This window comes from Narcine bancroftii, chromosome 10 (assembly GCF_036971445.1).
Source record: "Narcine bancroftii isolate sNarBan1 chromosome 10, sNarBan1.hap1, whole genome shotgun sequence".
Lineage (NCBI taxonomy): Eukaryota > Metazoa > Chordata > Chondrichthyes > Torpediniformes > Narcinidae > Narcine > Narcine bancroftii.
The window spans coordinates 99,875,554-99,903,047 of NC_091478.1; the positions used below are offsets into that span (position 1 = coordinate 99,875,554).

At 44.6% G+C, this 27,494-nt stretch overlaps 1 protein-coding gene across 2 annotated transcripts in view; it reads right to left on the reverse strand.

Moving 5' to 3' along the window:
- The window catches only part of adamts18 (ADAM metallopeptidase with thrombospondin type 1 motif, 18), a 186,730-nt gene that overhangs the window by 11,370 nt on the left and 147,866 nt on the right, over positions 1–27,494 (reverse strand). For both annotated transcript variants that reach the window (XM_069902070.1, XM_069902071.1), the window contains 2 exons: positions 6,786–6,990; positions 155–349 (listed from right to left, as the gene is read on the reverse strand). In XM_069902070.1, the coding sequence (XP_069758171.1) occupies positions 155–349; positions 6,786–6,990 (400 nt within the window). The remainder of the gene's footprint in view (positions 1–154; positions 350–6,785; positions 6,991–27,494) is intronic.

A 27,494-nucleotide genomic window follows, 5' to 3' on the forward strand; every position in this document is an offset into this window, starting at 1 on the left:
CCAATGTTTGATTCACTGTTCTCACAATGGTGTGGCCAGTTGGTCTAACGTAAGGCACATTTTCCCCACTCCTGCAATGAAGTCGTTTTATTCCCCAAGCTAGCTCGCTGTGTTGTACCACCCGTGAGATTCCCCTTCTAAGTCATTGTCAGACCTCTGTCCAGGCTGATGAGATCCACCTCAATCGATTGTTTTTCGGGCACCTTCGCAACACACAGATCTCCTGATATTTTGGCTTCGATTCCTGGTTACACAGGCTATCCAGGACGGCATACGGCTTGGACGTTGGATTGGTGCTTCTGCAGTAGACATTGCGCTTTCTCATTCCCCGGCCACAGGTTTTAGAACACTAGAAATAGGAGATAGAAGAACATCAGCAATGGGAGAATTTGTGGGTCCTTTCCACCACTCAGTACGAGCTTGATCTTGGCCTCAAACCCACTTTTCAGGAAAACTCCACCAGTCCGAGTTGCAAATGCATGCAAACGTACAAAATGCACATACAGACAAGCAAACGTACACCACGGTATAGGCCCTCACGGCCCAGGAGCCCATAAAACACAAATGCACCAATTTACCTACGACATACATTTTGGAGAGTGGGAGGAAACTGGAGCACTGCTGGATAGAGACCACCACAAATTGTAGGAGCAATGCTAAATATTCTGCAACCAGAGTAGCCACATAGACTTCTCAATTTTTCATTAGCCCCTCACTCCCCCATCTCTATCTCTCTCTCTCTCTCTCTCCCCCTTTCCCCATCCCTCTGTCTCCTTTCCTCCAGCTCTGCATTAACAGAGCCACTTCCTCCCCCAATCAATTTTCCCCTTTCCTCTCCTGTTCTACCCATGTCCAATTATGGCCTTTTATCTGTTGGCCTGAGGTTCTCCCTTGCCCTTTCTTCCCTCCTCCCCAGCCTTTTTATTTAGTCATCTCACTGTTTGTCACTCGTAGCTTGTAGAAGGGCTCAGGCCCAAAACGCTGGTTATAGATTTTTACCTCCTATGGATGCTGCGGAACCTGCTGAGTTCCTCCAGCATTTATGGCAGATCAGGTGTGGTCTTGGTGAAGGGCAGAATAGGCTCGTAGGGCTGAATGGCATCCTCCTTTATGTCTGATTAGGATGCAGAATTAGTGGTGCTTAATTTTAGTGGCCACTCTGTTTCCTGAGATCAGCAGGGACACGCAGTTGGGAATATTACAAGTGCTTTCTTCCACACCCCCTCACTCACCCCCACACCACGCACTGATCTCAGATGATGCAACGATATTCAAATTTGCTGACAGAGCTAGGACCCAAATGCATCGGTCACAGACATAAACACTCAGTAACATTACACTTCTGAGCATTCCCCACTGCCTCAAGAGGCCTTTCCAACTACTATCCCAGGTGCAGTAGATGATTGAGCAGGTTGGCCACTCTGATTCAATGCTGTATATTTAGACATGCAGTCCATTAATGAACAGGCCCTTCCAGCCCATGAGCCCGTGCCTTCCCTCACCCATCCACCTATTAACCTACAAGCCCCCGTACATTTTGGGAGGAAGGGAGGAAACTGGAGCACCCGAAGGAAACTCACGTAGACACAGGGAGAACGTAAAAACTCCTTACAGACAGATTCCTTGCCAGATTCAGACTGCACCATCCACACTATCTCACACCAGAGCGCCAGTGGTCCCCAGTTCAAACCCGGTGTTGCCTGTAAGGAGTTTGTATGTTCTGTGTGGGTTTCCTCCAGCTGCTCCGGTTTCCTCCCATCATCCAAAACGAATGGGGTTGTAGGTTAATTTGAGAGTAATTAGACAGCATGGATTTAAATGACTGGAATCAGCTCCAACCGTGCTGAAAATAAACTGCAAAAAGATAAAAAATAATGTTTACATGTTGACGAGGTTTATATAGGTCAGCACAACATTGTGGGCCGAAGGGCCTGTGCTGTTATATAATGTTCTATATTCTGACACCTCTTACAGATTTTGCCTTGTGACCATCCACCAGTTTTGAAGAAGTGTATGTAGTCACCCTTACTCTTGCCTGGACTACAGAAAAGACCTGCTGGCTTGTTGGTCCGCTCTAGAAGTTAGAATCTATTGTCATGCACATGTCATGAAATTTGATGTTTTGCGGCATCACATTTCAAAACAAATAAAAATAATGCAAGAAATAAAAAGTGAAGTAGTGTCTGTGGTTCATTGTTCACTCAGGAATCTGATGGCAGCAGGGAAGAAGCTGTCCTTGTGCCTCTGAGTGTTCATCCTCAGGCTCCTGTACCTTTTTCCTGGGAGTAGAGTCAAAAGGGCATGGCATGGGCAGTAAGGGTCCTTGAGGACAGAGGCACTTTTAACATATAGCTGCATGTACTCTGTATGTTTGGATGTGAAATTTCAATGTCAATAAAAATATTGAAAAAGAGAGGATAGAGGCTGCTTTCTTAAGACACTGCCTCTTATAGATGTCCTTGATGGAGTGAAGACTGGTACCTCAGGCCGAGTCCCTATCCTGAGTATAGGCACCTCCACACCAGTCAATGATGCAACCAGAAAGAATGCTCTCTAAGTCTACCAGTAGAAGTTTTCGAGAGTCTTCAGTGATGTACCAAATCTACTCAAACTCCTCACGAAGTATAGCCGCTGGCGAGCCTTCTTCACGATTGCATCAACATGGAGGCTCCAGGACAGATCCTCATAGATGTTAACACCCAGGAATTTGTAGTTCTTGACCCTCCCCACTGTTGACCCCCATGACAAGGACTGGTTTGTGTTCTCCTGAAGTCCACAATCATCTCCTTGGTTTTGCTAAAGTTGAGAGCAAGGTTAGTGTTGTGACACCACTCAACGAGCTGATCTATCTCCCTCCTGTACACTTCCTCATTGCTGTCTGTGATTCTGCCGACTTCTGTGGTGTCATCTGCAAATTTGTAGATGGCATTTGAATTGTGTCTAGCCACACAGTCGTGGGTGTAGAATGAGTGGAGCCGTGGGCCAAGCACACATCCTTAGGGTGCGCCTGTGTTGATCGTCAGTAAGGAGGAGAAGTTTCTAATTTTTACTGACTAGTTTTCTGAAGAGTTACAATTACAGGGGTGGTGGGGTGGGGGGGGGGGGTTACAGAGACCCAGGGTTTGGAGCTTGTTGACCAGCACCGAGGGAAATAATGGTGATGAAGCCCGAGGTGTAGTTGATGAGTCGCTATTGCCCTAGATGATGCAGGGCTGAGTGGAGAGGCGGTGATATTGTACCTGCGGAGTAGCAATTGTGACTGTAGGTGAATGGCAGTGGGTTCAGTCCTTCGGTGTTAATTCTGGCCATGACCAACCTCTCAAAGCTTTTGATCACAGTAGATGTGAGTGCCAGTGGATGATAATCACTGAGGCAGCTCACACAGCTCTTCTTAGGCACCAGGATGCTGATGCCCTTTTGAAGCAGGTTAAATCGAGGTAAACAAGAAATCTACACTTTCGAAGCAACGCTTCCTGTGTGAATCTGTAGGGTTAATTTTCTGCATCCATGACTCCCGATACAGCGACCTTGACATCGCAGAGAGTGGAAGCAGACGGTGGGGAGGGGAGGGGGGGGTGGAAATCGCTTTGTTGAGCACTTGTGCACTGACCTCTGCAACAGTAAGGGCCTCTCAGCAGCCAACCATTTCAAATGCACTCAGCATTGACACGCTGACATGTCTGTCCAGGGCCTCAGGAACTGCCAGGTTGGGACCGCTTGAAAATTAGAGGGACGATTACACCCATGATTCCATCTGAGCGGTGTCCAAACAGATGGCATCAATATTGAATTCTCCAATTTCCATTCATCCCCCTCCAAAACCCCACCCACTTTCCCCACTGTCTCCTTTCCTCCAGCTCTCCCTTCCTTCTATCAGAGTGATACCCTCTGAGCCGTCTGCCCCCCCCCCCACCATCACCTCAGCTCATTTCTCTTCTTCTACCTCCTAGCTTTTTCCACCTATCCATCATCTGCTAACCTATGCTCCACCCCTTTCCCCTTCCCCCCCCCCCCCACCTCCCTCCCCCTCATTCAGGCATCTGCCTGGCTTTTAGAACTCCTAAAGAAGGTCTCAGGCCCAAAATGTCAGCAGGCCTTTTGCTTTCCATGGATGCCGCATGACCTGCTGAGATCCTCCAGGATTTTTGTGCACCCTGAAAGTTAAATCTTTGAAGTTCCAGTATCCTACCCGTGAATCTCTCTTTTTGTGCATCTTTTCCAGTCCCTCGCTGTTCTATTCTTAGAATTCCAGAGAGCTGAACGACGTACAAGGCAGCAAGTGAATGAAAGGTTTGCAGGCGGGATTAGTTTCATTTGGTGTCAGGAGAAATACCCATCCAGGCACACAACTTCTTGGCAAATGAAGTCAATTAAGATTCACAGGTTGTAAAATCACTGTACTGAAACATGATCATCCCAAGGGCTCTAAATCACTAGAAGGCAGTAAATTGGAGTTCTCAGCGCATTTCACCAGACCGATGCAGGTGTGGCTTCTTTTACAGATGTCGCCAGGACAAGTGAAATCCTGATGAAGTTAACCTTCAGAGGGAAGCAGCAAATTGTGTGAAAGAACAAAGTGGTTTCAGAAAAACCTCAGTCGAGGAAATGAATGAATGTTTATAAATAACGGAAGGCATCCACAAATATGAATCAGATCCAAATTAAGTTTATTGTTCATTTGGGCTATGTGAATGGTCACAGTCATTTTTTTCCCCCGGAGACTACAACTAAAGGGCATGGAATCAGGTGAGAGGGGAAAGAGTTAAATGTGTCCTGAGGGATTTTTGACACAGAGGGTGCTGAATGTCTGGAACCAACTGCTGGAGGACTAGGACAAGGAGGTGCATGAATTGGAACAGTCTTGGAGGGTTATGGGCCAGTGGGACCCACTCCCGTGGTCAGTAAGGATGAGTTGGGCTGAAGGGCCTGATTCCATGCTACATCAAGTTCCCTGGCAGCATCCATGTTTCTTGTCCACTCTGACTTCCCTTTGACTTGACTGGCTTGCTGGGACATTTCAGAGAGCGGTAAAAATCAGTGGGTCACTCTGTGCTGATTGTGGCTTCTCGGGATACTTTCTGTAGATCCCTGGCTTTTTTGCAAAAATGGTCGTGGAATTAAAATTCAGTTGCATGAAGCAGCGAGTGCACAGACATTTTGATCCAAGGGAGTGAATTAAAAAGTCTGCAGATTGCTGTGGTTGCAGTTAAATCATAAAAATAGCCGGAGAAACTCAGTAGTTCCTGCAGTGTCCACTGGAGGTAGAGATATGCAGTAAAATCCCTGGTATCTTGCACCCAACTTCACTATCCTCTGCAGGGTCTTGCAGACTGAGGTAATGCAGGAGCACAGGATGCTCTAATGCGTGTTAAGCTTTGATTCTAGGATATTTCAAGAACAGTTTTATCCCCCAACAGCTTCCAGTTTCTTTAACTTCTTATGCCGTATTGTTAATTTTATTATATTGTTAATTTTATTAACTCTTCACTCTTTATTTGGGGGGGGGGGGGGAGAGGGCTGGATTAATTTTAAGATAGATTACTAATATTGTGTTACAATTAACAGGGGGGGGTTATTTTGTGTAGTTTTCTGATGTAATATTGTAATCATACCATTTTAATTTTTTAAATTTTTCTTTAAATGTAATTCTCTATTGTATTCATGTTATAAAACTTTAAATAAAGTCTTCAACTTCTCATGCCGATTAACTTGCCGGGGTGTCACAGGGTTGAGGGAGGAAACCAGAGCCCTCAGAAAAGCCACATGATCATGGGGAGAAGGTGCAAATTCCACAACCCAAGATCAAGGTCAAACTTGCTTCCCGAGAACTATGTGGCAACTTTCGCCCATGCATCTGGACAGAAGGTAGACCTGGCATATTGAGCCTGCTCTGCTGTTCAATAAGATCATGGTCGATCTCCACTTACCCACCTGTCTCTCATCACCTTAATTTCCCCTATTATTCACAAATCAATCCCTCTGTGTCTTAATTACATTCAAAGAGGCATCTTCCACTGCTTCCTTGGACAGAGAATTCCATGGATTCACTACCCTTTGGGAGAAGCATCTCCTTCTCATCTCTGTATTAAATCTACTCCTCCAGACCTTGAGGCTATGACCAAGTTCCTGGCAGATGTAAGACTGTGGGGTTATGAACACACCCCTCCACAAGACATCTCTCACAACATTTGAGAAGCACCAGGGTGAGCGCTTGAGTTTCCAAGGCATAGAAGACGGCAGACCAAGCATGATGGGTGAATAGGCTTAATACAAATGGGTGCACAATGGTTAGCATGGACATGATGGGCCCAAAGACCTGAAAGGCCCTCCCAACTACACTACAAGAAAAGAAGGACTGCAGCCATTCAAGAAGATAGCTCCACACCACCTAAGAACATAAAACAGTGCAACACAGGTACAAACCCTTCAGCCCATGATGTCAGTGCTGCCCATGATAACCAATTAAACTATATTTCTGCCTGCATGTGATCCATGTTTCTACTTTCCCTGCATATTCATGGGTCAAACTAAAACCCACTGAAATGCGACTATCGTACTTTCCTTCTGCAGGGCAATTTGGGGTGGGCAACAAAAGTTGACCTTGAAATTCATAAAAATTGATCATCAAATTCTGGCAAGAAAAAAAGGAATGAAAATGTTGGCATCACAATTTGTGGGGCCAGGACAAAACTCCACTGATGGAGATGCTGCAAAATCCTTGGTAGGCACTCTGTCAAGTTCCATGCCTCCCCGTACTGCAAGTCCCTCATCACAGCTGGCTTTACCTGGGTCCATGCTCCAGGACTCCACTCCGGAGGGCAGTCGTGGATGTTGCAGGGCTGTACCCGGGAGGGTGCCAGCGCAGGGCACAGGGAGTGAGGCACCAGCTGGTCGCGGTGGAAGGCAGCCTTGCGGAAGCACTGAATCTGGCGGTTTTGTTCTCCTCCTCCACAGGACCTGCTGCACTCGCTCCACTTGCCTGTAGACCAGCTGTCGCAGAAACAGAAAACAAAATGGGTGAGCTGATTGGCAAGGAACAAACAAAGAACGTGGCAAACCCCAGAACAAATCTAGTAATGTAAGCCAGATGTCTTTTCTTGGAAGCAATCCATTTATTCCATCATCTTTTGTCAAACCTATCTCTGTTTTAGGATTTGTGGTTTGGCTTGGGTGGGATTGATTAAAAATAGAGGCTATGAATATTAATGAGAAACTTACATTTCTATAGCACCTTCCACAACTGTAAGGTAACTTAAAGCACAGTGAAGCAACGAAATATCCACAGCTTTCGGGGGTTCCTCACCTCAAGTCGCCAGCAGATCGCCACATGCGCTGGTCCCCCACTGCCATGGTCACCATCCCCATGGGTCATCTACTCTGCTTCTCCTTCTCAGACAGTCCGTGATCTTCTCGTCCCTTGGTGCCATGTTCCAGTCCCTCCACTTCACCAGAGTCTGCAGCCCCTCATGGCTGCTGCCGATTAATAGGTGCCACCATCTTGGGCGCAGACCCCGCGGTCATGGGATTTCAACTAAAACCGCTATTGGCTCCCTCAACGGGCTGTTCAAAGCTCGTGTGGAGCCCCCTGACAGCAGTGAGCTGGACCCCGGGGGTGTGCTGTGTCTTCGCTCCCCTTGGGAGTGCCACCATGTTTCATGCTCATTTCTTAAATGAGGAGGCCAAACTGCTCACAATATTACATTTGAGGTCTCACCAGTGCCTTATAAGATGGGGGGTGGGGTGGGGCTAAGGACTGAAATCCTTAATGGGGTGGGGGGGCAAGATGTACAAAGGAATGTAGAACCTGTAATATTGACCATCATGTTTTCTTCTTTCCTAATAATTTCCTATTTGTAATTTTAAAAAATCCACACAGCCAAGATTCCATGGATCCTATGCCTTATGACTTTCTGAACAAGTCTTTCATTGGGGACTTGTCAAATGCCTTGTTAAAATCCATACATCTACTGCCCTACCCTCATCAACTTCAAAAAACTCAGTTAGTCTCGTGAGTCATGACCTTCCTTTTACAAAGCCATCCAGATTATCCTTGAGTAGATTGCTGTTCTCCAAATGCTCACAGATCCTGTCCTTAAGAATCCTTTCCAATAGTTTGTACACCATTGACATAAGACTCACTGGTCTATAATTCCCACGATTTTCCCTATTACCTTTTTTTTTTAAAAAAAAACAAGGTGACTATATTTGCCATTCTCCAATCCACTAGCACCTCTCCTGCGGTCAAAGAGGACTCAAAGGTAATAGCTACTGCTCCAGCTATTTCTTCCCTCGCATCCCACAGCAACCTTGGATATTAACGTGTCCAGCCCTGGGGATTTATCAATCTTGATGTTTTTAAGAAGATACAACATTTTATCTTCCTTAATCTCCACATTGTTCTGTTCTATTTCAACCTCACTCTAATCAAGGTCCTTTTATCTTGCGACTACTGAAGCAAACGATTCATTTAGGACCTCCCCAACTTCCTCTGCCTCCAGGCTCATGTTGCCTCTTTTATCCTTTAGCGACCTCACCTTCATTCTCATCATCCTTCTGTTCTTCACATATGCATAGAACACCTTGGGGTTCTCCTTAATCCTACATGCCAAGGCCTTCTCATGCCCCCTTCGAGCTCTTCCAAGTCCTTTCTTAAGCTCCTTCCTGGCTACCATATTACATTTCATGAGCCTTTCCTGTTTCCTGCTTCATATATCTAATGCTTCCTTCTTCCTCCTGACTAGTTGCCTCACCTGTTTCATCAACCATGTTTCACTTTTCCACCCTATTTTCCCTGTCCCAGTGGGACAAACCTATCCTGAACCCAGCACAAGTGGTCCCTAAACTTTCTCAACATTAGTTCTGTGCTTTCACCCTTGAACATCTGTTTCCAATTTACTCTCGCTAGTTCCTGCCTTATCCCATCAAAATCAGCCCTTTCACAATTAAGCAATTTCCCATCCTGTCTGCTTTTATCCTTTTCCTTATGCTAAAGTTCAGGGAGTTGTGGTCACTCTCACCAAAATACTGCCCCATCAAGAGGTCCGCCACCTGACCGGGTTCATAACCCAGAATTAGATCCTGAATGGCCTCATCAGATGGTCCACATTCTGTGTCAGGAATCCTCTTGGACACACCTGCCAAATTCAGTCCCATCTATCCCTCTTGCAGTAAGGAGGTGCCAGTCAACATTAGGGAAGTTGAAATCACCCATAACTACAACCCTGTATTTCCTGCACCATTCTAAAATCACAGCCCATCTCTCTCCATTTTTATTACATTGGTGTGCCTGTCTAAGACCCCTTTAGCTATCCATTGCATCCAACATTGCATTCCAGGAAGCCACCATTCTCTGTATAAAAGTCCTCCCTCTGAAATCTCCTTGTAAGAACAGGTCAGAGACTGGGCATCCTCATGACCTGGAGCCATTCCACCATCTACAAGGCAAGAGTTAGGAGGGTTGTAATACACTTTATTTGATTGGATCAGTACAACTCAAGCTCCTTGACTGGCAGGATATTAAAGCACTATATAGTTGCTTGCCTTGGCTATTCTACCATTAAGAAGGACAAGGGTGGCAGGCTCATGGGAAAGAACCGGCATCAGATTTCTCTCCACCATTTTGGTTTTGAAAAGTACTCCTGGTCTGCCATCGCCAGATCCAAATCTTCACACTTTCGAGTCAACCACCCTGTGAGAGAATCCACAAGGATTCCAGTGGTTCAAGAAGATAGCTCTCCACTGCCATCTAAATGAAACCAGGGATAGACAATGAGTGCTGGCCTTGAATAAATAATGGCACCTTGTATTATGGGCCAGAACATAACTAACTTTTAGGAAATGCTGCAAAAACCTTGACAATGAGCAAAGTGATGACCACAGATTAGTCAGCTGCCAAACCAGTGAAACAGGATGGAGGCTGAAACAGAAAGTTACACCATCATATAAGATGTTTGGCCAGGAATGAGTTTCTAGTCATGTGATCCTGTTCATCAATGTCTGGATAAAATTACAGGAAAAATGTTTTTTTTTTTAAATTGTGATACATGATGGTATCCAGATTGAAGCTCAGAAATAGAACTGTTTATTGTTGTGAGAAATGAAATGCATGGCAGGTTTGGGACTGATTTGGGAGACTTGTCAAGCTTTAATTAACGCAATGTTAAAACTTTGGACTCGACTATTTTCCATAATGAAAATTCATCTCTCGAATCCTGCATCAATTTATGCTCTGCCTTTGTCACAAAACACTTCATGGAAGGAATTAACAAGGGAAGCAGAATGGCAGATTCAACCCTGTCATCAGCTCAGGAGTTTGCAGAGGTTTGGTGTAACATCAGAAACCCTGGCAAATTTCTACATGTGTGGTGGAAAGTGTGCTGACCAGTTGCATCATGGCCTGATATGGGGGATACCAATAGCCCTGAGTGTAAAGCCCTCCAAAAAGTAGTGGACACAGCCCAGGACATCGGAGGCAAAACCATCCCCACCATCGAGAAAAGCTACAGGGAGCTCTGTTGTTGAAGAGCTGCAGCAATCATCAAGGATCCACATCACCTAGTACATGCTCTGTTCTTGCTGCTCCCACCAGGAGAGAGATGTCGGTGCCACAAGACTCGCACCCCCAGGTTCAGGAACAGCTGCTCCCCCTCCACCATCAGACTCCTCAACCACAAACTCAATCAGAAACTCATTTAAGGACTCTTAGTTTTGCACTTTTCCCCCCTCTGCATTGCATAATTTGTTGACATTTCTTTATTTGTTTACATGTGTACAGTGAGTACAGTTCTTTTGCACTACCAATAAGTGGTCATTCTGCCTCGCCCACAGGAAAAAAGAATCTCGGGGTTCTCCGAGATGTCTTGTTTGTATTCTGACAATAAATTTTTAAAAAACAGGGCATTGACACTTACTTCCCATTAAAGTTTCCCTTGAAGTCTAAAGTTCCATATAAACCATTCACTCCTGCCAGCATCAGACTCCTAAATGAACCTCACAATAGTAAAATAATTAAGTTTTTGCTCTGATCTCTGACTATCTGATCTTTCTCTCTGCAACTCTTCACTTGACTGTGTTCTACGTATGAGATGTCAATCTGGTCTGCTTGTAAATTAAACCGCACTCATAAATTCTAATCTCATTGTGACATAGCCTTGAGGAGCATCTCCACCAAGTGATATCAAAGCCGAGCCTCAGCTCCAAAGCCCTAAAAAGTGTCATTCCTAATCAGGACCTTCATCCCTGGTTTACTGAAGGCCAAATCCCCAATTTACTACCCACTTCATTTCTTCACTCATACCCCGCTCTCATTCCAACATCTGATATGTGTTGTATGAACTTTACAAATGGCAGCAAACATTGGAGAAGCAGGTACAACAAATCAAATCACAATAGTTCCCAAAAAATGAATAACCACTCCCTAAACCAATGGTTTTCAAACTTTTTTAAATTCACAGACTACTTTACGTAGTGACCACCTATGGGGTTTGGGGCTGGTGAGCTCAAGCCCCTTCCCTATCCGCTGCTGAGCAAACACTACCTTTTAAGTGAGTAATCGATGTGTCATGTCTTGTCAACAACTTGCTGAAGGAACTCAGTGGCTGGATCAGTTTGCTGTCAAGACACGACGTATCGATTCTTCACTGACCTCCACAGGAGGTCTGACCCACTGCCTGACCCACTCATTTCCTCCAGCCACTCATTTTTTTTTGCTCAATTTTCCAACATCTGCAACCTTTTGGTAGGTTCAGAATGCATGCTGGAGAACAAAAAGGGGAAACATCTACAAGGTCACTTCTACAAACCACGTGGTCAGCAGTAGCCATTAGTTCTTTTCACAAATGTAATGAGAACATTTTGAATAGGCAAGGGTTAAAAAGCAAGTTGTGAACACCTGCCGGGAAAGAATAAACGAGCTGACTGCATTCCTGCGAGCAATCCTTTTGTGTTTCCACCTGTTGAAAGCTGTCTGCAGTTCGCCTGGCACAAGTCAACCATCAGCCCCTCCCTCTGCAAGCAGTTCTTCATGTGGAGAACTTACACCCATGGTAGTTCTAGCAACCAAATTGTTTGCATTGAACTTAGAGACAGACAAGTGGCACCCTGGCCAAGTTTGTTTGGACCATGGTCCTCAAAACCAGCCCTTTGGTCGGAACATTAGTCCAAAACCCTGAAGCTTCTTGGGGTGCACAGTAGCACAAGTAGTCTCGCTGCTACCCCTCAGTACTGCTGACACAGGTTCAATCCTGACCTGCAATGTTGTGTGGAATAAACATGTTCTTCTTGTGGCTGTGAAAACACAAAAATGCTGGAGGAACTCAGGAGGTCACGCAGTATCCACAGGAAGTAAGGACCAATGTTTCGGGCCTGATCCCTTCTTCAAGGTAGGAGCAGAAAGCAGGTAGGTGTCTGAATAAAAAAAGCTGGAAGGGGAAAAAAGCACAAGGGGAAGCACAGGCCAACAGGCGATAATTGGACATAGATAGGAGGACAGGAGAGGAAATGTGAGAATTGATTAGGGGAGTGGATGGCTCTGTTAGTACAGAGCTAGAGAGAGAGAGGAGAGAGAGAGAGAGATCCTCCGACCATCAGAATATTGACCAAATGAATCAGAAAAAAAATGGGACACAAGGAGTTAAAATGTAGTGAAATAGCTCAACATGGCGGCCACCAAGGCCAGCTCTCGTGAGAGGTTGGACACCAGGCAACATGGTGGCCACCATAGATAGGCCCAATTTTCATCGTAATCATGCAAGTTTTATATTTTTTTCAAAATTTGGTCGCGTAGATCGTCAAGTTGGTGAGTACCTGTATTGCATTCAGTTTTGGTCACAGAGCTACAGGAAAGATGTAATCAAGCTGGAGAGGATGCAGTGAAGATTTATGAGGATGTTGCCAGAATTCAGTGTTCTGAGCTATAGGGAGAGGTTGAACAGGCTAGGGATTTATGAGGGGTGATCTCACAGAGGTGTACAAAATCATGAGAAAATAGATCGGATGAACACACCGAGTCTTTTGCCTAAAGTAGAGGAACTGGCAACCAGAGGACATAGGTTTATAGTGAAGTGAGTGAGATTTAATAAAGCCTGAGGTGTAACTTTTTTTTTTACACAGAGGGTGATGGAGGTGGTGGAGGCAGGTAATATTGCAAAATTTAAGAAACATTTGGACTGATACATGGATAGGATAGGTTTTCAGGGATATGGGCCAAATGCAGACAAGAGGAACCAGTGTGGGTGGGACATTTTGGTCAGCATGGGACATTGGGCCAAAGAGCCTGTTTCCACACTCTTTGACTCTATCTTAAAGATGAGCTGGTTGGTCTTTTAAATTGCTTCTAGTTTCCCAGGTGAGTGGCAGAATATGAGTGGAGTTGATGGGAACGTGGAGAGGACAAAATAGGGCAAGTGTAAAAGGGCACTTGAGGGTTAGCACAGAACTGATGGGCCAAGGAGCCTGGTTCTGTGCTATATGACTCCATGACTCTTAACAGAGAGAACAATGGCTATCAGTTGAAATTTGAAGCAGTCTCACCGAGAAAGCAATTAGGTTGGCCTCTCACTACCAGAGACGTGGCTGGAGGGCCATTTGGAGGTTCTGAAAGCTGCAGAGTTTTGGAAGGAAAGCTCGAAGTTAAGATTAGTCTGAACATCTTTCTCAGCAAGCCTGCTTACGATGGACCAAATGGCATTCAAATATCATGCATTTTTAAGATATTATTTCAGGTCCTATTTACTAGGTTGGTTTTCAAGAAAAAACAATCGCGTATGAAACGCTCAAGGAGAAGGAATTTGTCCTTGCTTCACATAGTTAATGAGTTACAATTAGTTTTTTTTTTAAAAACCAGAGGTTCAACTCACTCAGACTTAGTTCCATTGGCTTGTGTAGTCAGCACAACTAGTAACTAATATCTTCAAAAGCATGTCATGGACTATTCCTTCTTGCAAAGTTTGGCAATGCTTTCTTCATACCACACATCTTTTGGTATCAAGAAGAACTCTTAAGTTATTGGATAAGGGCAAGAACTGGACAAATAGTGGACAATAGGACTAATAAGAAAGATAGCTCGAATGAGGACGATGGGCTGAATGATGTCCTTGCGCATATACCACAGTTTCCAGGTGTCACTCATCAACAGTGCTGGGAATTTTAGTCATGGGACTATCCATTCAGAGCAGTGTATATCATCTGCCTGACTTGGACTTCTCAGACATTTGGCATTTCATTAGTTTCACTGTAGAAACATGGGTAAAATAGATCAATCTGAAGCATTTCATTACAACAAGATGCCAGACAGGTACAAACAATATTGGATATTAATAAAGGAAGCATTTTATGATTTAAGAGACTCTCCTGTCTCTGTGTCTGGGAAATCTCAGTTCTAAGTGTGCAACAGCTGACAGAATTTTAAAAAAATCTGATAACCACCACTGGGGTCTCAGAGAAAAGCAATGACCATATCTGCCGGCCTGGAAGGCGAGCTAACATCAGAGAGGATTAAGAGATTGGTTCAACAGTGTTTTAGCGCTCTTATTAGATTAACTATCGACTTTGTAAATATTGAATTTTCCAACAAAAAAATTTCGAAATAATACAGACTTGGAGGACCACCATTCTTGCTACTGACAACAGTCTGTAGAGCCAAAAAGAGATTTTGGATGAATTATAAAAGGCTCTTGGAAAGTTGTTTGAGGAGTATTCAATCATCTCTCATGACTCACCAAACTAGACCAGTAATCAGCAAACATAGTACAGGTGCTCCTCTACCTTTGATGGGTTTACGTTCCAATAAACCCATCGTAAGTCAAAAAAAGAATACCACACCTACCAAATATCATAGCCTAGCCTACCTTACATGTGCTCAGACCAATTACCGTAGCCTACAGCTGGGAAAATTTATCTAAAACAAAGCCTATAATTAAATTTTGAATACCTTTTATTCCACACTGAAAAAAACCCAATTTTTAGTCATAAATATAGCACCAGCCAAAGCATCCAATCCAACTTAAGATTTATCAAACAATAGCTTGATGGTCATTATTCATCTTCATGTGATACATTAAAGCATTGTCGATTTTTCCAATAAATGTTGATAATTCCTCTAAAGTGAATTCTTTGTAGCCTCCTGGTCAATCACTCCTAGAAGTTCAGTTGAAAAGTTTCCAGAGACTGATACAGCACTGTCGGGAGAGAGCACGGCAGTGGAATCAGTGTTGGGAATGATAAAGGGCTGTGGGGAGGGAGAGGGGCAGTGGGATCAGTGTGGGGACTGATACAGAGCTGTCTGGAGAAAGCAGGGAAGTCAGTGGAATCAGTGTTGGGTCATGATAAAGGGCTGTGGGGAGAGTGTGGGGCAGTGGGATCAGTGTGGGGACTGAATCAGTGCTGTTGGGAGAGAGCGGGACAGTGGGATCAGTGTTGGGAATGATAAAGTGGTGTCGAAAGACAACAGGGTAGTGGGATCAGTGTTGGGAATGATAAAGGGCTGTGGAGAGAGAGCTGGGCAGTGGAATCAGTATGGGGACTTTGTCATTATGTAAAGCATACCTGTATTCTTTTACGACTTGCGATTTTTTCGCCTTACAATAGATTTGCCATTGTAAGTCTGAGGAGCACCTGAACAGTATTTTCATTAGAATGCGATTCGCTATCATACCATCATAACTTCAAAAAAACGTAAGTCAAGCCATCGTAAGTAGAGGAGAATCTGTATTTGTTTTAGCTCAGGGTTTTTAATCAAGAGAATAATCAGCCAGCTCTTCAGCGCTTGACGTCCTGCTTTGCGGAAACTGCCAAAATGTTTGGCCTGGAAGTCAGCCTGAAGAAAACTGAGGTCCTCCATCAGCCAGCTCCCCACCATGACTACCAGCCCCCCCACATCTCCATCGGGCACACAAAACTCAAAACGGTCAACCAGTTTACCTATCTCGGCTGCACCATTTCATCAGATGCAAGGATCGACAATGAGATAGACAACAGACTCGCCAAGGCAAATAGCGCCTTTGGAAGACTACACAAAAGAGTCTGGAAAAACAACCAACTGAAAAACCTCACAAAGATAAGCGTATACAGAGCCGTTGTCATACCCACACTCCTGTTCGGCTCCGAATCATGGGTCCTCTACCGGCACCACCTACGGCTCCTAGAACGCTTCCACCAGCGTTGTCTCCGCTCCATCCTCAACATCCATTGGAGCGCTCACACCCCTAACGTCGAGGTACTCGAGATGGCAGAGGTCGACAGCATCGAGTCCACGCTGCTGAAGATCCAGCTGCGCTGGATGGGTCACGTCTCCAGAATGGAGGACCATCGCCTTCCCAAGATCGTATTATATGGCGAGCTCTCCACTGGCCACCGTGACAGAGGTGCACCAAAGAAAAGGTACAAGGACTGCCTAAAGAAATCTCTTGGTGCCTGCCACATTGACCACCGCCAGTGGGCTGATAACGCCTCAAACCGTGCATCTTGGCGCCTCACAGTTTGGCGGGCAGCAGCCTCCTTTGAAGAAGACCGCAGAGCCCACCTCACTGACAAAAGGCAAAGGAGGAAAAACCCAACACCCAACCCCAACCAACCAATTTTCCCTTGCAACCGCTGCAATCGTGTCTGCCTGTCCCGCATCGGACTGGTCAGCCACAAACGAGCCTGCAGCTGACGTGGACTTTTTACCCCCTCCATAAATCTTCGTCCGCGAAGCCAAGCCAAAGAAAGAATCAGGAAAATAGAATTTGACTTTGTAAGTTATGTAGGTGCATCATTCCAATGTTACGATCCTGACTCTCCTCATAACTTGCCAGCCCCAGTAACATCCTGTGAATCTTTTCTGCACCCTTTCCAACTTAGTGACAGCCGACCTGGAGATTTATTGACTAAATTCATGGGCAATTAGAAGGCCAGGATTGGATGAGCACAGGCACCTCAGACGATTGCTTGGTTTGTGTGGATTTCTGAAAGAAGTGGAAGGTGTTGGATGAACATCAGGCCATGGAAGGATCTGACGATGCTGAGAGTCTATTGTCATATTCCTAAATACAACAGGCAGATGCTCCAAAATTATTACTTGCTGCAGTCTCACAGGTACAGTTTGTCAGATACTCAAAATACAACTGTAAATAAAATTGCCAGAAGAAGCTGAGAAAAAATGAGATAATAAATAGAAAAGTAAATAAATATTCACAGTTGCAGTTAGCGTAGATGTTAGTGCAATACTAATACAGTGCCGGCGACCTGGGTTCGAATCTGGTGCTCTCTGTAAGGAGTTTGTACGTTCGCCCCATGGGTTTTCTCCAGGTGCTCCTGTTTCCTCCCACATTCCAAAGAAGTTTAATTAGACACACGGATGTATTTGGCCAGTGTGAGCTCCTGGGCCGGAAGGGCCTGTTACTGTGCTGTATCTCTAAATAATGAAATAAATGAAAGAAAAAAAGGTGGCATTTTAATAGTGCAGACAAATCTTTTGGGTTTGAAAATGAGGATGAAATTTTGGAAAAGTGATGTGTTTCAGGATCTGCAAAAGTTAATAATTTAGGAGACTGGCTTGAGACTGGCCGAAGGGGGTACTAGGTATTTGAACCGGGATGCGAGAGGGTGAAGAAGTCGCTGAGGGGGGGTTTCCTGATCATGCTGGAGGTTTGGATCTGGAGCCCGGGTTGCCGATTGTTTGGACTAAAGGCTGTGCGGCTGCAGACTGCGGGAGCGCTGGAGTTGAATCCACGGACACTCAGCGACTCTGGGTGGTGGGGGGGGGGGGGGTCTCTTTTGCTTCTCTTTCTCTGACTGTAAGGGGCACTAGGCAATTTCTGCCGATGGAAAATCTTTGCCTTACGGTGGACTAAAGGAAATTTGGTGTTTATTACATGACAATAACGTAATCTTGAAAGGATTAAATTTGCTGTCAGGTTTACAAATTGCATTGCACTTGATCTCACAACTTTGTAACATCAAAGATCAAGGTGCCTGAATCCAGGGCCAATACCACCTGACTACTAAGGGGGTCAAATATTTTTGCTTTCAACAGTCAATAGATATATCGAGTATAAAATTAAAACTTGAACCGAATATTATCTGACCTGGGTTAATCCAAATCCAACTCTGATCCAATCAAAACATGGCCATTCCAACCATTATTATTCATACAATAATCCTATTTGTGCAACTCAAATGCAGTAACAGCAAAAAAATCATCTGACTGAGATGCAGTACTGAGCCACACAATCAAGGCTGAGTCTGACGACTATGATGGGACCTCTTGGGCTTGGGTTGGGAAATCAGGCTTTAATTGCTTGTGCATAGCAGAGTGCAGTTGCATTGAATGATTGAATGCCCAGCTCTCTATTTCTCCAAAATCCTTGTGACAGAGTGAAGGATTGCCTGAGTCAGGAACAAATTGGAATTTTCCAACTTGCTGTTATGATAAATAGCCAGAAATGATCAAGAATCAACTTAACTTTTATGTGAATTTAACAACATATAATATTACTTCTGCATTGAGATTTACAACAGAGCTCAGGAGTGCAGACCATATCACACTAAATTGCTGGTTATAACAGTGCCTTTGGCAGACACTCAAAAGGCTGTACCTGATCCAATAAATGTGCTATGGTCAAATGAAATTTTGCAAAGGTTTAGTGATGTTCTGGATCACTGTCAAGATTTTATATATGGCTCAAAGTCCTTGCTGAAATTCCAACCAGCCACAATTCACATTACACAAACCCACAAGCCTCCTGTTCCTCAAGCTTCAAGGAAACATTTAATTTTCAACAGGTTGAAAAGAGGGAAAATGACTCTAACAGATATACCTGAAGAAGCTCGTCTGACAACTCCCTGAAACAGAGGAACCTCAATTTTAGGAAATGAAAACCAGTTAACTTCAGCTGTTGGAAATTAAAATAAATGTTGGGGATTCTCTGCAAGACAGACAATGGAATGACAAAAAAACATTAACGTTTTAAGTATGATACCCTTCAACAGGGTCCCATTTGGAATAATTCTGCTTCTTTTTCTACAGGTTAATACACAAGTGCTGGGGAAACTCAGTAGCTCCTGCAGCCTCCGATTGGCGCTGCATGACCTGCTGAGGTTCCTCAGCACTTTTGTGTATTAACTACAATCACTGCTGATTTCTTGTTCATCCACCTGGGTGTGGCCACGCTGCTGGAGCTGCCGGTGCAGACCTGTGCAGAGCGAGGAGAGGAGGCACAGCACTGTTCTGCAGGGTTCTAACCCTCACCCCCCCCCCACCCCCACCCTAAGTCCGACTACCGAAGGCTCCATATAAGCTTTAAAGCCCTGCTAAAGGAGCAAATGGTGGCTTATTTTTGAATTCTGTGTCTGGACCCAAGGTGGCGGCGCCTATGATTGGCAGCAGACTCGAGGCATTGCAAAATCCAAGGAAGCAGAGGGCTGGTGTAGGGGAGCAGAAAGTGGGGAGACCGACCTCTATTTGAAAAGGAGAAGCAGAGGAGATGACCCCATGGGACAATGACCACAGAGACAGACCAGTGAGGGGCCTTATGGCTGAAGAACACACAGGTGGCGGGCTGTGGGCGACTCAAGGTGAGGAACCCATGTGGGCTGCTGGGGACTGCAGTCAAAGGACTCACACCAGGCTGCAGACCTGAATGGATACCAGGTATTGGAACCAGGATAAGAGAGGGTTCCCAAGGGTGCTGAAGGCTTCCTGATCGTGTCAGAGGTTCTCATTCAGAGCTCGGGTTGCCGATGGTTTGGACTGGAGATGCCCAGTGGCCTCCCACAGTCTCAGGAAAGCCGCCAACATATTAAAGGACTTATCCCACCCGGTCAACCTGAAGCGTATAGCCTGGACAGCTAAAGGCCTGGCCACCAAGGATGATATTCAACAAAATGACAATTTGTAAGAACTCAAAACTGCAGAGGTACAGAGATTACAGGTACAGAGATTATAGAACATTGTGTGCTGTAAAAGTGACCATGTGGTGGCTGCATGGCTCCATCTTCATAACTAAAGATCTAATATCCTTTAGTAAAAAAAAACACACTGCTGGTGGTCAAATAGTGTACTTTATAAAATGAAGATAAAGATGCATAACCAACGTTTCAGCTCACGTTCTTTAGACCAACATGCAACCAACCCTTATAAAGGATTCAAATCCATATCATTGATTATTTCTACCCATGGATGGTGCCTGACATGCTGAGAACCACCAGCATTCTTTACTCAAGATTCCAGCACCTAGAGCTTTTGTGTTTCTATTTCCACTGTTTCTGGAAAGCTGCCAACACATCCTTCCCCATCTGTTGGGCAGAAGATGCACAAGCAGTTTTGGGCTCCGCATTTAAGAAAAAATGTGCTGAACAAGGATAACAAGGATGATTCCAGGAATCATATGAGGAGTGTTTGGCAGCTTTTATTCCAATTCATTGGAATTTAGGAAGATTGCGGGGGGGGGGAAAGGAATCCCACTGAAACATTTTGAATATTGACAGGCATAGACAAAGTAGATGTAGAAAGATTGTTTCCCATGGTGGGAGAGTCTTGGACAAGGGGAAACAACTTCAGGATTTAAGGGTATTCATTTAGAATAGAAATGCATAGGAATTTTTATTTTTAGCCAGAGGGAGGTAAATCTGTGGAATTTGTTGCCACAGGCAGTTGTAGAGTTCAGGTAATTTGGTGTATTTAAGACAGATCAATAGGTTCTTGATTAGTTCGGGTATCAAAGGTTATGGGGACAAGGCCGGGCAGTGGGGCTGAATGGGAAAATGGATCAGCTCATGATTAAATGGCAGGGCAGACTCGATGGGCTGAATAGCCTATTTCTGCTCCTATGTCATGAAATGCTCTCTCATCCTACTATGTGAGCATGGTATGAACGATAAATAAAGTTGACTTGATTTGACGTGGTCTAATCTTGAAAATACCACCTTCCAGATTCAAGGACAATTACTTTCCTGCTGTTATTAGACTTTTAATATGTTTGCTGCTTTTCCAAGGCAGAGGGAATCATAGATGGAGTCGATGAAGTGGAGACGGGCAATACTGAAAGAAAATTTAAGAGAGCTATTAATCTTAAATTTGATAGAGTGGAGGGATAGGAGAGTAGAGGAGAAGATCTGATGGGAGTAGAGGGTGGTGCAGACTGGACCATTGGGGTATTTAAAGAAGAGGTTGGTATATTTTTTAAAGATCAGGGATCTGAGAGCAATGGGGCCCATAACAGGTATTGAGGCTTGGGACAGATCAGCTCTTCAATGATGGAGCAGGCTTGGGGTTTGCATGGGCCTCTCCTGCTCCCATTGTCTTGTGTTCTTATGAGAACTCAGTTCCAACTGGGCCTGTGACCATGGTGATGAGGGAACTGATGACACTCAGCCCATGGGTGAGCCAGTCTCCTTCCCAAGGAAGGGGGGGGGGAACAAGGAGGGCGTATTTTGGAGGGAAAAAGTGGGAACATATACCCTCTTTTAATTTAGTGTCTCTTGGAATATTCCTCCTGTGCTCATCAGAGAGTATAACCTACAGACATACAAGGTGATGCGGATGATAGTCTCAGTGTGATTGACAGGGAAGCAATGGGCTCCAACTTATTCTACACTTCGCGGTTCGCTCTCCCGGCTCAAAACTCAGAAATCTCCTCAAGGTGAGTGAGGGGGTGGGGAAGAGGGACAAGGGCTTGCCTCTAAGAATGGATGTGTCCAGACTCGTCAGCTTTTGAATTCGCCGGAAAGTTCAACAGGAGCCATTCAGCTTCTTGTACCACTCACGGGGGAAGGTGCCAAAAGGAAAATACACCCACAGCAGGTGGAGGGTATTCTCAGTTATCTCTCATCTGTGGCTCACAGGATAGATTTCAGGGGCTTGCTGAGGTAATCGGAACGGAACAGCACGGTCTGTGCTGAACATGATGGCAAATTAAATCCATTCGCTGTGGATTCATGTTCTAGCTAGAGGCCCATCAAATGCGACTTATTGTATCTGCTTCCACCATGACCCCTGCAGCAAGTTCGAGACACCCACCACTTTCTGTGTAAAAAATCTTGCCCTCACATCCCCTTGCACTTTTTCCATAGTGGTTGGTGCAACGCTGTAGCATCGCCAGTGAGTGCTGTTTGTAAGGAGTTTGCACGTTCCTCCCATGACCTGCGGGGTCTCCCAAGCTCCAAAATGTATGAGGTTGGCCAGTAATTGGATGTAATTGGGCAGCATGGGTTTCATGGTCTGGAAGGAGCTTCTACTGTGCTGTATTGTTAAAATTTTAAAAAAAATCAACTTTCTCCTTCTCACCTTCAACACATGTCCTTTCATATTTGACAATTTACCCTGGGAAAAAGATTTTGTCCACTTCATCTATGCTTCTTAGAATTTATTACCAGCTAACAGACCTCCTCCAAATTTCTAAAACTAAATAAAAAATCCTTTGTTCAATCTCTCCTCATTGGTTCAATGCAGTGGAGCAATAAAAGGAGAGGTTTAATCTGAAACGGTGGAAAACCCAGTAGGCTGCGCTGCTTAGCCCAATAGATAATGGTGAATCTGAGTAACGGCAAAAGGCTGAAAAGGTTAGGAACCCTTTCCCTGGATCATTAGAGATTGAGGGGAGATTTAATCGGAGTGGACAAAGTGATGAAGGATATAGATAGGTTATATACATCCAAGCTTTTCCCGAGACAAGAACCAGAGGACATGGGTTCAGGGTGAAAGCTGAAACCTTTAAGGGGAACATCTTTCCTCGGCAGGTGGTGAGAGTGTGGAACAAGCTGCCGGCAGAGGTGGTGGATATGGTTTCGACTTTGACATTTAAGGGAAATCTGAGTTAGTACATGAATTGGAGGGGTATGGAAGGCACTGGTCCAGGTACAGGTTGATGGGACTAGGCGGAAATTTAAAATGTTATATACAGCCAATTCTAGTCATTTAAACCCAATGGGACTAGGCGGAAATTTAAAATGTTATATACAGCCAATTCTAGTCATTTAAACCCAATTACTCTCAAATTAACCAATAACCCCATATGTTTTTAAAGGATGGGAGCACCCAGAGGAAACTTCCACAGACACGGGGAGAACATGCAAACTCCTTACAGACAGCGCCGGATTCGAACCCCAGTCACTGGTGCTAACCACTATGCTACCCGTGCTGCCCAAGTCGTTTGGCACAGACTAGATGGGCTGAAGGGCCTGTTTCGGTGCTGCAGTCTTCTATAGAATACCCAAAGAAGGGGCCCGTGGGTGAGCAACAGGAGGACATGTGAAAATATTTGAGTATTATCTCACATGAAAAAGCAGGAAAAATAACAGGGGAGCCATAGAATCCAAGCAGGAGACAGGATTTTATACTCATTCAGGGTTTATACAATACCTTAACCTTAGAGATGAATGTTTGTTCAACAAAAACTTCCTGTCCCCTAAGGCTGCTCTTTAATAAGCCTACCATGAAATACAGTGCTCCTCAGACATGGCAAGTCAAAGGTGATAAGGGGGTTCATGACACCAGCCATCCATCACTGGAGCAGTCCAAACTAATGATGTCTGAAAGCCACCCAGACTTTCCCTCAGACATAAAGAGGGAAGTAGTGAATTGGCAGCTCTCCTGATAACTGTTGTTTGCTGGGACGTTGAACGCGCAGCTCAACAAATCTCATCGTGTTTAACTCAGCAAAAGGTCCCAAAGCACTTGACCAGAGGGTTATTAATACATCTTTGACCCACAGAAGGAGGCAACAGGAAAGATGTTCAACAATTTGGTCAAAATGCACGATTAAAGTTGATAAAAACAGGGTATTAAAAATAAAAAACATTAAATACTGAAACCTGGGTAAGATATCTTCTAATCTTTATTTATCTCTCACGGTTAGCGTAGCGGTTTGCGCAATGCTGTTACAGTGCCAGTGACCTGGGTTTGAATCCAGCGCTGCCTGCAAATAATGAATTCTCCCCGTGTCTGTGGGGGCTTTGGTCAATTCAGTACCAGGGATGTAGGTCAATTGGGTGTAATTAAGCTGCACGGGGCCAAGGGCCGAAAGGGCCTGTTACTGCGCTGTCTAAACAATAAAAATACAAAATAAACTATTTATCTCTCCCCATTCCTCAAATTACATGATAGACACCAATCAAAGGAGCGACCCATTTTATTATTTAGGGTTGTTAATTGGCCAATGCCTATTACCCCGAGTGTGTAGGTGAATGGTAGATGCTAGAGGAAGCTCGAGGATTAATGTCAGTTGAAGGGAAATGAGTGGCCAGCACAGACTCAAAGGTCTGAAGGGCTGTGTCTTGGGTAAACTTGTACCTCTCACTTTGTTCGATTTAGATTGGTCACAGTGTTTGAGCTACCGAAAGAAAATAGACACATACACCGAGAGCAGTTCATTGATGGGTCTAACTTCTCATCCCAACTAATGGGTGGTCCCAACAAAGACAGGGTATTGGCCAACATGCCAAACCCATCGTCTTTGGAAGTCCATCCTGGAATCAAGAACTGCTCAGGGCTCACCTCTTTCTTTCAGCGAAACATCTTGAGACCAATCCTGCTCGCACCGCCAATTGTCTTGGGTAAACTTATACCTCTCATTTAGTTCGTTTTCGATTGGTCACAGTGTTTGAGCTACCGAAAGAAAATAGACACACACACCGAGAGCAGTTCATCCCAACTAATGGGTGGTCCCAACAAAGATGATGGGTTTGGCATGTTGGCCAATCCCCTGTCTTTGTTGGGACCACCCATGAACTGCTCTCGGTGTGTGTGTCTATTTTATTTCGGTAGCTCAAACACGGTGACCAATCTAAAACGAACAAAATGAGAGGTATAAGTTTACCCAAGACAGGCTGTTTCCATCCTGGGTTTCTATGACTGCCAGCTCTGCCAATGTCCGTGAAGCCAGGTTTATCAGGACACCAAAGGGGAAAAATAAGTTGCCTTGCTGCACCTTTCACCATTTAATGCATTCCAAAAATCAGCTAATTGAGTACAATTAAGCGTTACAGATAACACAACTCTATTACAGTGCCAGTGACCCAGGTACGAAACCAGCGCTGTTTGTAAAGAGTTTGTACTTTCTCCCCATGTCTGCGAGGGTATTCCCTGGGTTCTCCGGTTTCCTACCTGTGGTGATTCACCCACTAAATTGGCTGCACTCCTACTGGCCGACTGCAGGGGGGACCACTGTACCTGCAGGTAGGCAACCTGGGGGAGGCTGGCCCCACCTGGCCACCTGTCAATCACCGGCCCATATAAAGACCCGAGCCGGCCCCTTCAGGGACAGTCAGACACATGGAGCCAGCAAAGATACTGAGACTGGTGTGTACAAGTTTGAGCTAGTTAAAGCCTGTGGTACAGTCTGTGGACTTTGTACCAGAATTATTCGCACAGCAGTACTCGCAATCCCACCCTTCGAAACGTATGGAATTGTAGGTTAACTTGGGTGTAATTGCTCGGCGCGGGTTAAAATGGCCGGTATCAGTTTCTATTATGCTGTTAATACATTTTTTTTTAAATTAAAAATTACATTTGAAGTATACACAAGACTGTAATGCAGGGAAAAGAGAGTTGATCATGATGCCTCTGTTAACCGTCATGTGATAATGATTAATTATCTGTCTTTTAATCAGGTTGACAGAAGGATAAATACTTGTCAGTATGTCCCCCCTGCATTTGGTCAAAGCAGTGCACTGGGATCTTTTATGTTTACCTAAGGCAACAGAGCATATTGCTTCAATAACTCAGACGAAACGTGGTGAATCCAACACAGTATGACATCAGAAGCAATAGGCTGTGGACGATGGAAGCCGAAAAATACACTGAAATGTTGGTCTTCAGTACATCAATGAGAAGGCGGACCACTGTAACAGGATTCCCAACAAATTTACATTTAGTACTCTTTTTTAAATCAATTTGAATGAAACAAAGAAAGTGAAAATAAAACACATGCTGAAAATCTGAAGTAAAAAAACAGAAAATTCAAGAGACACTCGGCAGGTCTGACAGAAGCTACGGAAAGAGAAGAGCGTCTGTCCTGGGTTGAGGATCATTACTGATGCCACCCGATGCGCTGAGTGTTTCCAGCCTTTTCCATTTCGTTAAGCAAAGTCTCACAGCTATCTCAACACATTCCTGGTTGCTTCGCATTCAAATAATTCCAGGTGCTCTGCTCTTTCTCCATTTATGGCGCATAAACTGATCCAAAACTCACTGCTCCATCACCCACCACTCCATCATTGATCTACGTTTGGTGAAACAATACTGTGACTGAAAATTCTTATTCATGTTTTCATATTCTTCCTTGCCCTTGTCCCTCTGCATTCTCCTCCCAGCCTGCAGCTCTCCAAAATCTCGGCAATCTTCCAATTCTGGCCCCTTGATTATTCCTAAATTTCCACCAACAGTAGAATTCCCCTCTGAATGTGGCTGTACCTCCTCCACCTCAGTTCTATTTGCTTGGTTTCGACTGTTACAATTTCAGAAAACAAAGATGGAAGAGTTGGTACTTCCATTACCCATAGGGTCAGAGATAGATAATAGCAAGGAAAGAGGCACTTCAGCCCATTGGGTCTGTGCCAACCATCATCCCAGGCCCAAAACATTGGTTATTCTTTCGTTCTCGTGGATGCTGCATGACCTGTTGAGTTTCTCCAGCATGTTTCTGTACTGCACATCTTCCCATTCATGCTTCCAATCTTAGGCTCTTCCTCAGGCTATTCTGCCTCTTTCAAACTTCCTCAAACTGGATCTATGAACTTATGGCTGAATACAGATTTCATCATATTCCTCCTGAAACCCAAAAACATTGATTTTTTTTTCTAATTTCAGGTAAAAACTCTACCTGGTTCCCACTCCCTGACTTTTCTCTCTGACCTCACCACCACCACTGCCCACCACTCAACTTCCCAGTGGTCTTTCCCTCTACCTGTCTCTACTTAGAACCATAGAACATTACAGCACAGAAAACAGGCCCTTCAGCCTTCTCGACAACACCCTATCATTTCGTAGGACCTCCTCAGCATCTTACCAGCTGTTTATTTGTGGCCTCCTTGATATACTTAAAATCACACCTTCCTACTTTATAAAGGGTCCGGTCCTGAAACGTTGACTGATCATTTCTACCCATGGACGCTGCCTGACTCAACGAGTCCCTCCAACTTCTCACTGTTTGTTCAAGAGTCCAGCATCTATATCTCAATTGATCCATTACCACCATTCTTCCACAGTGCAAGGGGACATTGAAACTCTTCTCCTTGCAGCTCTGATTATCAAAGATTTTCAATCATACTGAGAGGACAGATTATAAGGAATAATTTCCTTTAGCAGGCAAATTATAAACCAAAGGACAACAATTTTAAACAGTTAATGAAAGAACAAAAGGAGGATGAAGGAGGGGAATTTCTTTATAATGTAGCTCATTTAATGTCGCCCTAACTGAAAACTAGTCCAGGATCACCAAGAGATCTGTCTGGATGATTGAAGCATCACTTTTTAATTTAGACATACAGTACAGTAACAGGCTCTTCTGGCCGACGAG